Source organism: Phacochoerus africanus, chromosome 9 (genome assembly GCF_016906955.1).
Source record: "Phacochoerus africanus isolate WHEZ1 chromosome 9, ROS_Pafr_v1, whole genome shotgun sequence".
In the NCBI taxonomy this organism is placed as follows: domain Eukaryota; kingdom Metazoa; phylum Chordata; class Mammalia; order Artiodactyla; family Suidae; genus Phacochoerus; species Phacochoerus africanus.
In genome coordinates this window covers 21,966,700-21,979,804 of record NC_062552.1, presented here as the reverse complement: position 1 = coordinate 21,979,804, position 13,105 = coordinate 21,966,700, and the positions used below count along the sequence as shown (strand labels likewise).

Genomic DNA, 13,105 nt, shown 5'->3' with positions numbered 1-13,105 from the left:
AATTCTGGATATTCCCACTTGTAAGGAGTTGGTGGCTCCTGTGCTACTTGATGAAGAAATTCAGAATGCATTCCCATTCCACAGGCACTGGCTACAACCTGGAAACAAGATATGATTGGGATTGTGAAAGACTCAATGAATGGACCAGAGATAATACCTTAGAAAGACACCTTAGGGAACAGTTCTCAGGGTATAGAATAGAGCAAGAATATGCACAGTCTTATTCCACCCTCAGGAGGAAGTAGAAACACAGAGACTAATATATCGTTATGTTGAATAGAGACTGAAGCCCTGCAACCTTGCTCTCACAGTAGTATGGATGCATCTCTCTCTGGCTAGGATTTCATTCCCTAACATTCCCCCATTTGATCACACTTACTGTCCTGTTTTATCAGTTCTTCCGTCAAATCCTCCAACATTGCCTCCTTGTCATTCTTTGGCTGCTGCTTTAACATCCAGGCCTGGAGCTCCTTGGGTAGGATGGTCAGGAACTGCTTCAGCACCAGCAGCTCCAGGACCTGTTTGTTCCCTGGTGTGGCATCAACCATTGATGGCAAAGTTCCCAGAGCTGGGTCAGAGCTCACAAGGTCCAGGTGTCTCCAAGGAGCAGAAATGGCTGCAGTTCTGACTAGCAGCTACCTCTTGATTGTTGGGATTCTTCCTATATTTATGGTCCTAAATGTTCTCCTCTTTTACTGTCTGGAGAGTTTGCAATTCCCATTGAAATTTACAAGCCAAGGCTGCAGCAAATATGGGCTATCACCGTTTGAGTAAATTATTACTTCATGGGTTGGGGTATATGGTGGTCTCTACCTCAAGGGGATTGTCCTTGGGGGGGGGTGATTTTTTGGGGTCATTCCTAAGGCAAATTGTTATTTACCTAGAGAAATGCCAAATGTTATTGAATATTTTAACTGAGGTTAAAGAAGACTAGTCATCTTGAAACTCATTGAGTGAATCACTAAAATATTAATGCAAAAGGAAAACTGACAATTCTGGTGAATTTTGCAACATATGACAGAAAGCACAAACTAAGAAAGACAAATAATGATTACTAATACAGAAACAATGTGAAGCTTGACCACAAAAGAATGAAATTAAAATACCAAACCAAGCATTCAGGTGTGTTCCACTGCAAATAAATCTATAGATAAGACTACTGATCATGACAGGTGATGGAACTGTGTCCAGAGGTTCACTGGCAACATAAACAGGTCTGAGTGATTGCATGTGATTTTACATTCCCCTGTCACAGAGCTTCTCTGCCAGTGTCTCTGGGAGACAGAGCTTGCTATAGCCAGCACCCTGGAGGGGAGAGGAGAACTTAAGGAAAGGAAGAGGGTTTTTCTCTGCTCTCTTTCTTGACGTGTGTGTGTGTGTGTGTGTGTGTGTGTTTGTGTGTGTTGGACTAAGAATGTCACCTGCCATATGGGTAGGAATGATTTCAGTAAGCCCAGATTCTTGCATTTTCCCATATATAGAAAAGCACTAAATTCATTTTATTTTTAGGGCTGCAACTGTGGCATATGGAAGTTCCTGGGCCAGGGGTCGAATCAGAGCTTCAGCTGCCTGCCTACACCACAGCCACAGCCACAGCAACTCGGGATCCGAACTTCATCCACAACCTACACCACAGCTCACAGCAACATTGGATCGTTAACCCACTGAGCGAGGCCAAGGATAGAACCTGCAACCCCACAGACACTATTCAGGTTAGTTATCGCTGAGCCACAATAGGAACTCCAGAAAAGCACTAAATTCATTAACTTGAGATATATTTTTTTAAATTAACAGTAATCTTTTGATAGTTCAACTACCTAGTTTTTGTTACAAAAAATCCTTTATATCCCGACTTCTCCCTTACCTCTTTGGAGCATTCCCTCAGAACTATCTGAGAGACTGCCTTCTGGGCTGAAGTCCTCAGAAAGTTCATGGAATAAAACATAATTCTCAATTCTTAGGTTGTGCATTTGTTTTCAGTCTACAGTGGTGCAGTGTGTTGTGAGGGGAGGTAATCCTAAATCAGCCCCTTCCTGTAGCTGCCACCTGCATCTCTGGAATGCTGTTCTTAAACCTCAACAGCAGCCCTGAGGAAAGTTAGAGACAGGAATTGCAGACAAAACCCTGTGCAATGCCTGGGGGCCCACATGTCACTCAAGCACATGGGAAGGTACCCGTTAACCCCAGGCACAGCAGCCACTTCCAGGCCTTTCTAGGAAGATGCTTTGGTGATGGTCTCTTGGAGCTTCCTGGGAAAAGTCGTTGCCTGGACTACCAGGTCCCTACTGCCACCACGATTTTGATATGTGTGGCCAACTAGCTTTCTAAAAGGGTGACATTCAACCCCCTTCCCCCAAACTTTAAAGTTGTCTTGTACCAGTACTGTCTTTTCTGATTTTATGTCCTGTAGTACAACTGTCAGTGACATAGTTAACTGTCAGTATCTTTAGTTAAGGATTATGAATCAGGGCCCTGGAATAGTATGTGTATTTATATCTTGGTTCCATCATTTTCTACATGTTCTTGAGCAGGATACTTTACACCTGTTTTCTCAACTATAAAATGGGAAAAATAATAGCACTTGTACAATGATGACATAGGTTGTATTTGCACAATACCTGTCAAAGCAACTATGGGTTTAACATTACCTTAAAAATAAATATATTGGATTATTTAGATCCCATCAGGACAGTTCTAGTTCAAGGTCATTGAGAAACAAATGCTAAGACCTTTCCCCCCCCTCATTTTTTGGCAGCCCCACGGCATACAGAACTCCAGGGCCAGAGATCAAATCTGAGCCGCAGTGGAGACTTAAGCTGCAGCGGTGGCAACACTGGATCCTTAACCCATTGTGCCCGGCCGGGGCTTAAACCTGAGCCCCAGTGCTCCCAAGATGCTACTGATCCCATTGTGTCACAGTAGGAGCTCCAATGCTAAAACATTTTTAATAAAGCCTCTCAGTGGAAAATTTTGTACATCAGATTATCATACTTCTAGTATGGAGGTCCTATTTCTAGTTAGAAGAGTTTTCATGTAAAAGCATTATATACTGTGCAATATTTAGGCCATAAAGTTTTTATTTCTCTCATTACTGAAAATGTACCTCACCAAACAAATAAAACAAGTAGAGCAGGACTCACCTTTATACCCTGAAATCACTGGTAGAGTTCCAACTTGTAGATTCCTCTCTACTCTTCTCTTAGATACTGATTTTTTCTACACTCTCCTCCTGGTCATTTCTAAAGAGAGGAGTAGCTAGTGGCAATGAATAAAGCTTCAGGACCTGTATTTTTAGTACTAATTCCCTTGGCCCTCTTCCACAGTTGTCCGTAGCTAGAGAACTCCATTTCTGTCAAGAAGAGCTCCCCAGAAAAATCTCTATCCACCCACCCCAGGAAGGTGTGAAAAATCCCACAAGCATATTTGACAGTAAAATACTAGTTGTACTACTGTGTCTATCTCCTTCAAATCCTAAGATTTAGTTTAATTTGAACACCTCTCCTCACCTCTTAATCCCTTGCCTAATTTGCCTAATTCCTCTCCTGTTTTATTTGAATTTCTGGATTATGTCTTCTTGCCTTGAATACTCTTCTCGTTATTTTTACTTCCTAGCATGATCTCTGGACATAGATTTTGGCCTACATATATGTCCTCTTGTTTGATGTGACTGTCTAATTTAGTTTTGTCTTCATTTTTAAAAGGAATATTCCTAAAGCACTGTTTTGCAGTATACTGCTCAAACTAATACATTCCTGGGTTCAGCCTACCTCCTCTTCTTAAGAATCATTAACTAGGGTTGAGGATCAATCTTTTTACCTCAATCTTCTTTCCCCTACACTGTAATCGTGGTTATTTACCAAGAGAGTCCTTTTTTTCTATTTTTATTGCCATAGACCAACCTATTTATTAGCTTCCCCCAAATTCTGCTCTTCTGGTTTGACTTTAGCAGTCAATAAAACAGGCACATTTCCAGTCTCACAGAAAGCAGACACAGAGAAGTGAAGACCATATGCAGAACAGTAAACTGAAGATGGGAGAGAATAAAGAGACATTGGTCTTTTGGCCATGCATCCCACCCAATATTTATTTTATTTGATGTTTTTCATGTTTTACTATTTCCTTGGCATTTCCATATGAGTTTTTAAGTCCTTTACATTAATAGGTTTTCCCTCTTGTGAATTCTCTGATGTTGACTAAGATGAGAGCTCTGACTGAAGGCTCTCCCACACTCACTGCATTCATACGGTTTCTCTCCAGTATGAATTCTCAGGTGTCGAATAAGGTGTGAGCTCACTCTGAAGGTTTTCCCACATTCACTACATTCATAGGGTTTCTCTCTGGTGTGAATTCTCTGATGCAGGATAAGATGTGAGTTCAGGCTAAATGCTCTACCACATTCTTTGCATTCAAAGGGTCTTTCTCCTGTGTGAATTCTCTGGTGTCTAATAAGATCTGAACTCCCCCCAAAGCCTTTCCCACACTCATTACATTCATAGGGTCTCTCCCCAGTGTGGATTCTCTGATGCCTAATAAGTTTTGAGCTATGTCTGAAAGCTTTTCCACATTCATTACACTGATGTGTTTTCTCTCCACTGAAAACTGCTGCATGTTTTGTAAGGTTTGGGTTCTTGAGAGATTTTCCATATTGGTGAATTTTTTCTCCAGCACAAATTCTTTGATGCTTAATAAAATCTGAATTCCATTTGAAACTTTGGTCATGAGTACTGTACTTACAAGATTTCTGGTGTGTAAATTCATTTGAGTTTAGATTTGAGCTTCTCTCACATCCAACATGGCTTATTATTTCACCTGTAAGTATATTTTTGTGGGTGAGGATTTTACTAAAACCTCCATCCTGAGCAGATGATGGTCTCCGAGACTCCCCTGATTCTTTTTCCCATTGCCTCTTTATCCTGCCTGCAGATTTACAGATGTCTTGAGGCTCAGCAGATCCTTCTGACACAAATCCTGAAATTCTTCCTGATATAATTCTCTGTGATTCCATTTTTTCATAAATGTCCATCTTTGGCATGGATCCATTGTTTTCACTCTCATTATCTAAAATAATGATGAAAAAAGAAAGAGGTGAGAACTATGTCTAGATACTCATGTTGCAACAGAACAAAGGGTGGGGAAAAAAATGTATACATGTAAGGATAACTTGATCCCCTTGTTGTACAGTGGGAAAATAAAATAAAATAAAATAAAATAAACTTCCTCAAAGAGCAATTTTTAAATAATTTGTAAAGAATGTATTATTTTGGACTCAATAAATTGCATTTTACTCATTAAAAAAAAAAAAAAAGAAAGAGGCAAATACCTGTCTGCTGAACTGGAAGAGAAGAAAAATTTGAGTTACACTCAAGATAGTTAAAAATGTGATCTTTCAATGAGATGAGAGATGGACAAGGACACAAAAGAAAGAAAAATTACTAAAAGCAAGTGGTGTACACAGTGGTTGGTAGAGAGAGGAAAGAGACATCTGAGGATGAGCAGATACAATAGAAAAGATTAGGCAGAGGATCATCACCAGCAAGAATGGGGGCTGGTGGGGGATGGGGACAAAGTAAGGAGAAAGAACTATGTAATGTGACATAGTTTGGGTCTATGATACATTTCTAGTGTTAGAGGGTGAAAGGGAGGCACCATCTTAAAGAAAGCAGATGGGAACATAGATGCACTGAAAAAAGTAAAGCTATAAATAACTCTGAGGTATGTGTATGTGGAGGGAAAACCTCCATCCATCTATCCATCCAATCCATCCTTCCATTTTTTCTTCATCTTCCATGGATAATCAAATTCTGTCACCATTTTCTTCTAAATGTCCCATATATATATCTCTTTCTTTACACTTCTGTTACTATAGAACCAAACCACTTCCTATTTAGATAACTGTAATAGCCTCTTTGCTGTTTAAACTCTGATCTATTCTTTCTAGTCATCCTAAATACCCTTACTAGGCTAGCTGTCATTAAACCCTATCATCCTCTTACATCCTACTCAGAAATGTGTAATCTCTTCTACAACACATCTGAGCTCTTCAGACTGGCTTTCAGGACCCATTTATGATCTAGTCCTCACAATTCCTATCTCCTAGCTCATCAGTCTATATCATGCTCATGACTCTATACTATGCTGGAATCAAGCAGCTCCCCTCTGTTATAGCGTTTCCTTTGTTTAGAATAAGCTAGGATAGGAAAGGGGGTTAGGCAATGCTGGTCTTAGGCTGGGGAAAATTTACAGTTTTAGATGGGGTGGATGGAAATGTTTCTAGAACAAACTTGAAAGCAGAACTTGGGTAATTTAAAAAATTATTGTAATTTACTTTTGAGTTTATTTTGGGGACCACTCACACCTAAATTGATTTTGAGTCCATGAACTTTTAAAACTGTAAGTTTTAGAACAGCAGTGAGGATTCTATGGAGGTAGGCATCACAAGAATGGCCAAGTTTTAATAAAAGCATTAAGAGAGCTTTGTAAGACCAAAGGTAAAATAGAAAAAGTAACAATATGGATCTTGTTCTCTCTATGTATGAATTATATTCTCTTCCTGAGTCCAGCAACATATTTGTTTTTTTCTCTATGACTATGTGTTTATCTATTAACATGTTTTGCTTCTGTGCATGTGTTTCTTCCCCTTTTGCTCCTTTTCTCATTCCCTGACATTTTCTTAACTTATTCATTTTCTTTCCTTTAATTTTCTCATAACATGAAAACATCCTATGTTTTGGAAAAAAAATTTTTTTTTTGGTCTTTTTAGGGCCAAACTAAGGCATTTGGAGGTTCCCAGGCTAGGGGTCGAATTGGAGCTGTAGCCCCTGGCCTGCACCACAGCCATAGCAATGCCAGGTTGGAGCTGCGTCTGTGACCTACACCACAGCTCACGTCAATGCTGGATCCTTAACCCACTGAGTGAGGCCAGGGATTGAACCTGCATCCTCATGGATGCTCATCAGATTCGCTTCTGCTGAGCCATGATGGGAACTCTGGAAATATTCTGAATAAAGAACAAAAGAAAAAAAATAGAGACATTCAGGGTAAGAAACAGAGTTCTCTCTCTCTTGTTTTAGTTGGCCCATGACACACAGGAAAAAAGTTCTCTACTTCTCATTAAGTAATAAAGGAAAGGACCATTTACAGTTGCTAAGACTAGTCTGGGAAGGGAGATTCACTGTCTCAGTTCTTCAGTGACATGAACCACATAGAATACTGCCCCTTACCACAGTCCAGCAGGAGCTGAGGTTCCGAAGAAACATGAAGGGTTTTGGGGTCCATTGGCTCAAACTGGACACTAGGTCCTGGTCCAGGAGGTGCCACTTTTCTCCTGAATATTTCCTGGCCATGTCCATGGACTGGAACCTGAGAAAAACAAAGTACATATGGGCTTATGAGAGAATCTTTGTTGACTCAAACATCTTTCCCCTCAAAAGAGAACCTCCTGTGGTAATACAAAAGAAAGAATTAAGTCTGACTTAATTGTAACATGTACTATGGTACCAAACAGAGAGGAAAGGAGACACAAATGCATACTGAACTCAGAGTTCCTACAAATCTCACTGGCTATTCTATCTCAGGCCCTTTTCTCCCTTTGTGGGGCTCCATCCATCCTGGAAGGCTTAGACCTCCCATTCCCTTTGTACCTGGAGTACTGCTTCATCAGTGCCTCTCTCTAGATCTTCCAGGATGGTCACTGCTTCCTCTCCACTCTCTGGGTAATGTTCATGTACCCAAGCCTGTAGATCCCCTGGCAGGATGGTCAGGAACTGCTCCAGAACCAGCAGCTCCAGGATCTGCTCCTTAGTATGGGTTTCTGGCTTCAGCCACTGACAGCAGAGCTCTCGGAGCCGGCTCAGTGCCTCACGGGGTCCAGCGGAGTCCTGGTAGCAGAACTGCCTGAACAGCCGCCGGCACAGCTCCTGCCTGAGGGGATCACTTCTCTGTAAGCAAGTGTCCTGCCTCCAGACAAAATCTTCCTCTTCTATCTTCACTATCAGAAGTCCTTCATCCTGCTGAAGGTCCTGAGATGCAGCTTTCGTTGATTCTGTTGTCATCTTGAGATAAAATGTATTATCAGAACCCCACTTCTGCTCTGTGAAGGGCCTTTTTTAGTTTCAAAAGCTCTCCTGAGGGATTAAAAAAAAATTACTATTGCCGTCTAGGAAGATGAAAGATCACATCATAGAAATAGTCATTGTCTATTATACAAAAATTTACTGGGCACTTAATATGTGTAAAAGCACTGACATACCTGCTTTGTGGAATACAACTATTACATAATTTCGACCTAAAAATAGCTTAAACTTTACTTTTAAAAAGGTAATTTAAATTACAAATACTAAATATAAGACAATACTAAATGTTGTCATATGCAATTATACTATTTTAGTCATAAAATAATGGCCAAAAGAGAAGAATGACAAAAATGCTTTATAAAGCTGGAGATGAAAAAGGGCACATTCGGTTGCAATGGTGAGGAAAAGCCTAATTAAAAACTAGCTTCTGACAAATGGATAGGCTTTGACTAGGATGTGAGAGAGAGAGAGAAATAGGAAATTATAAGCAAGGAAGCTTCATGGTAGAAACACAGAAATGGGAAAGCAAAAAGTCAGTAGATTTGTAAAAAAAATGATAGACAAAGGCCCTACTGAAGAAGGCCTCAAATGTCAAGTTCATGAATTCAGAATTTATCTTTTGGTACTGGGGAGCCACTGAAAGCTTTTGAGCAGAACGACCTGACAAATATTGTTTGTGGAAATTAATATATTGTTCACTTCTAGGATGGACCACACTGTGAAAAAAAAATGTAAAGAATCTACTGTACTCATGCAAGTGTGATGATAGACACTTGTAAGACAAGCTTGCAATGTTAGGATCAATTATAAGCCTCTTAAGTAACAAAATGGGGCAAGTTTTCTTGAAAGCCAGAGATTATCAATTTCAGCCAGTGTAACTAGCTGGTAACAGAGTTCCTCCTTTGCCTTCCTAGTTACATGGCTCAGTCCATGTCCTGGACATTGAGGCCTCTCATATCACCAAAAAGTATAATAAACCTGCACCAAGACTTGCTGATCAGTTTTTTAGTGAGTCTTTAATCAGTTCCTCAAGCCTTATCAGCACTTGGGAAAGGTTAGTCTGGTTTTTTGTTTGTTTGTTTGCTTTGTCTTTTTGCCATTTCTTGGGCCACTCTCGCGGCATATGGAGGTTCCCAGGCTAGGGGTGGAATCGGAGCTGTAGCCACTGGCCTACGCCAGAGCCACAGCAACATAGGATCTGAGCCACGCCTGCGACCTACCCCACAGCTCACGGCAACGCTGGATCCTTAACCCACTGAGCAGGGACAGGGACCAAACCCACAACCTTGTGGTTCCTAGTTAACCACTGCGCCACAACGGGAACTCCTAGTCTGGTTTTTGAACTGAAAAACTGAATAAAGGAATTCAGATGTAAAGCTCTTGAGGACAATAGCAAAATGCAAATACTTCAGGTCCTTCTACTAAACATCTCACCAATCTGATTACTGACTGTTGCACAGACATGTACTTTATTAAGAATCTTAACACAAGCAAAGCACTGGGTTAGAAGTTATAGAGCAGTGGTTTCCAAGAAAGTCTGAATTCAGACTTCAGAGGTGGGCTCACTGCCTGACTGTCATGTGGGAACTTTGTTAAAAAAAGATTCCCTAGCCCTGCCCCTGGAGATTCTGACCTGATTAGTATGGGGTGTGCCTGGATTTTTTATATTCTGATGTATAGTCATTAGGAATTTCAAGAATAGTGTTTGAGTTTTCAAAATAGTTGGAAAGACGTAACATCAAACACAAATGGATACAAAACAATGAAATAACATCACGTGTTTTACATGACACACACATTGAAAACGTTTTTTTTTTGGTCACTCTGTGGCATGTGGATTACATCCAAGCCACAGCCTTATACTAAGCCACAGCTGTGGCAATGCCCGATCCTTAACCCACTGTGTGGGCCAGGGATTGAACCCATGTCCTAGTGCTCCCAAGAAGCTGCTGATCCTGTTGTACCACAGAAGGAGGTCCGAAAATGTCTGATAAATGTTGAAAGCTAAAGTACTAAATGAATTGTAGAGTGGAGCCACTGAATATCTTAACTGTTCTTAGGTAGGGAGAGAATATGTACATATGTGTGCAAATATTTCCTATAGGTGGTAGGGCTTAAACTGGACAATAAAGGATGAGAAAGACCTAGAAAGGCAAAAAACAAGGGACAATGAAGAGTTGAGGAAGTGACAATGAACAGCAGATTGATGGTGAGACCAGCTTGCAGGGTAATCAGAGTGACTAAGAATTCCACTACTTCTGATATGGAATTCAGCTCAACTCTGAGTTCCTACAGTTCCTAACATGTAATATCTGTAGATATAACACTTATCACCTTGTGTTAGTTTTAGTTGTTTGGCTATTTTTTTTTCATCAGTGGACTGGTGCTCCATGAGGCTAAGGACCAAGCATTATTAATATTTATTAAGTTCTTATACTTGTTGATTTACTGAATTAAAGCAGTAATTAGGAAATTTGAGATGCTTTGTGTTTTGGATATTCTGTATTTAATTTAATTTGATTTGATTTAATTTAATTTTTTTGCCATACCTGTGGCATGACGAAGTTCCCAGGCCAGGGACTGAGTTTGTGCCACAATTGTAACCAGAGTCACAGCAGTGACAATCCCAATCCTTAACCCACTGAGACACAAGGGAACTCTCTGGATTTTCAATGATAATGAGACATCCATTTAGAAAAACATTTTCAACAATTTTTTAAAAATCTTTTTATAGGGCTGCACCCATGGCATAGGGAAGTTCCCAGGCTAAGGGTGGAATGGAAGCTGCAGTGCTGGCCTATGCCACAGCTCATGGAATCACTGGATCCTTAACCCACTGAGTGAGGCCAGGGATTTAACCTGCGTCCTCATGGATCCTAGTTGGGTTCATTACCAGTGAACCACCACTGGAACTCCCATTTCAACAAATATTGAGATATTTTAATGGAAAGGAGCTAGGAACATAAATACGAATTTAGATAAGATCCATGGAAAAGGAAGTTGAAGATAAATATTGAGGGTAATTTTCCAAGAGTATGAAATGAAGATCACAGGCTCAGACTGAACCTTAGAAAACAGAGTTTGAGTGGGTATAAGTAAGAACAAAATTTAGCAATGATAGAAAAGGAAAATGGGGGGTTAGACCTATGGTATATCAGTCTTAATCCTTCATAATTTCTTGGGACATTCTTTTGATAGAGATATAATTTCTTCTTATGTTTTCTAGATGTGTTAAGTGCTTACTAGATAGTGTCCTAATACTTTATGGGCATTATCTCATTTAGCATAGGAAGATAGCATTGAAGTAGGCTACAGAATCCGTAATTGCTAGCTTAAATTTAAATTATCATGCTTGCAGTTCTTCTTGAGGCTCAGTGGTAACGAACTCGACTAGAATCCATGAGGATGCTAGGTTCCATCCTAGGCCTCGCTCAGTGGGTTAAGGAGCTGACGATGTGGTGAGCTGTGGTATAGGTCGCAGATGTGGCTCAGATCCTGTGTTGCTGTGGCTGGGGTGTAGGTGGGCAGCTGCAGCTCCCATTTAACCCCTAGCCTGGGAAATTTCCATATGCTGAGGGTTAGGCCCTAAAAAGGCAAAAAAAAAAAAAAAAAAAATTCATGCTAAGTAGCTGATTCTACATGTCATCTCCTCAGATAGCTGAAAGTTCTGTCTCCAGGTGTCTAATCACTTCTCATCCACTTAAAACAGTTCAAAACTCTAGATAAAACTATTTAGTTCTCAAGATAATTCGATTTGATATATTTTCCCTAAAGCCAGGTGTCAAATGTCTTACTAACCTCAAGATAATAAATATTTATGGAGAATCCAATGCTTTACGACCATCGGGTTGGAGAAGAGTTACCAAAAAACCTAAGCAGGATGTAAACAAATGCTATTCCAACAGACAGTAAGGAGTAATTAGTTACATTGGGAAAGGTGGAAGTTAGGAAAAGTGTAGGGTTCTGGTTGGAGGAGTAGGTCCCCGGAGTTTATGTTGGGATAGAGAGGAAGAGGAAGAGTTTTGTTGGAGGAGGGATAGGAGTTAGGGGAAATCCAAAAGGTCACAGAATAGAGGAGGGAATTCAAAGTACTTGCTGAGAAAGGCTCCCACAGCACCTTGTCTTTCTCATATTGAGGCACTTTCCAGTCTTACAACTACCTGCTGTGATGTCCTGTTTTGAACTCTAGAAAGAGGGCAGGGGTTCAGTACAGGTTTCACGGCATCCCCGGTACACAAGAAATAACTCATTAAATATTTACTGTGTGAGGAAATTTCACGAGGATGCCGGGCTGTCCCTACTTTTCCTACTCAAAGGCGGGTTACTTCTCCCATGAAAAGCAGGAGTCGGGGACAGATCCTGGGGCAGTTTCTTCTGAAACAGAAACCCCCCTTCCCCTTCTCTCTCGACTGGGTCAATCCATTCCTCTTACCAGTTACCCTGGAATCGGAGAACCAAACGGCTCGCTGCCTCCCAAACCACGCCCCGCAGCCCTCAACGATGACGTCACGCGCGGCGGGGGTAACCATGGAAACCTTCATTTCCCTCCCGAAATAGGCGGGCGAGAAAGCTCCCCCAAGGCCAACCCTAGTTCCACCTTTCCTTGGGATTCCTCTGAGGTCTCGGGTCCAGAGCGCCACGGGGCTGCTGCATTTCCGAAGGGAACATGATAGGCACTGGGTGTTTGGAGGGGACAAAGGGCCAGACACCTGGGTCCCCGGACCCGGACTCACCGCTCCCGCAGGGCTGGTTCCGATCGGACACTTCCGGTGGAAGGACGGCGCTGCACGGTCTCTCAAGGCTTCCTTCCACGGAGACTTTTGAGGCTGCGCAGTAGGAGACTGGCGGGTTTTGGACTGCGATTCCCAGAAGTCTTCGGGTTTCCTCAGGCGCTCGGACTCCATTTCCCGGGTATTTTCGTCCCGGTCTTAAAGTTCTCAGAGTTTTTTATGGTAGTAGTAAACTTTCCTCTACCGCTCCCATGTGGCCTCGTCCTTGACTTCAGTCTAAGGTGGTGAAATGGAAACCCATGC

At 41.4% G+C, this 13,105-nt stretch overlaps 1 protein-coding gene across 2 annotated transcripts; it reads right to left on the bottom strand.

The window, feature by feature from the left end:
* Window positions 1–4,075: 4,075 nt before the first annotated feature.
* ZNF165 (zinc finger protein 165) lies at window positions 4,076–12,883 on the bottom strand. Of its 2 annotated transcripts, none has more exons than XM_047796851.1 (4): window positions 12,806–12,883; window positions 7,641–8,123; window positions 7,221–7,359; window positions 4,076–5,058 (listed from the first exon to the last, which is right to left on the bottom strand). In XM_047796851.1, the coding sequence occupies exons 2-4, from the start codon at window positions 8,049–8,051 to the stop codon at window positions 4,151–4,153; spliced, it is 1,458 nt and encodes a 485-aa protein (XP_047652807.1). In that variant the 5' UTR covers window positions 8,052–8,123; window positions 12,806–12,883; the 3' UTR covers window positions 4,076–4,150. The 2 variants fall into 2 exon arrangements, with proteins under 2 accessions (XP_047652807.1, XP_047652808.1); XM_047796852.1 differs by lacking the exon at window positions 12,806–12,883 and adding an exon at window positions 12,505–12,799.
* Between the last annotated feature and the right edge of the window lie 222 nt (window positions 12,884–13,105).

Excerpts from the sequence above, each read along its gene's own strand:
- ZNF165 (XM_047796851.1), bottom strand. The coding sequence starts at position 8,051 with ATGACAACAGAATCAACGAAAGCTGCATCTCAGGACCTTCAGCAGGAT. Across the intron at positions 7,360-7,640 it reads CTGATGAAGCAGTACTCCAG|GTTCCAGTCCATGGACATGG; the intron begins GTACAAAGGGAA and ends TGTTTTTCTCAG. Across the intron at positions 5,059-7,220 it reads TCAGCTCCTGCTGGACTGTG|ATAATGAGAGTGAAAACAAT; the intron begins GTAAGGGGCAGT and ends TCATTATTTTAG.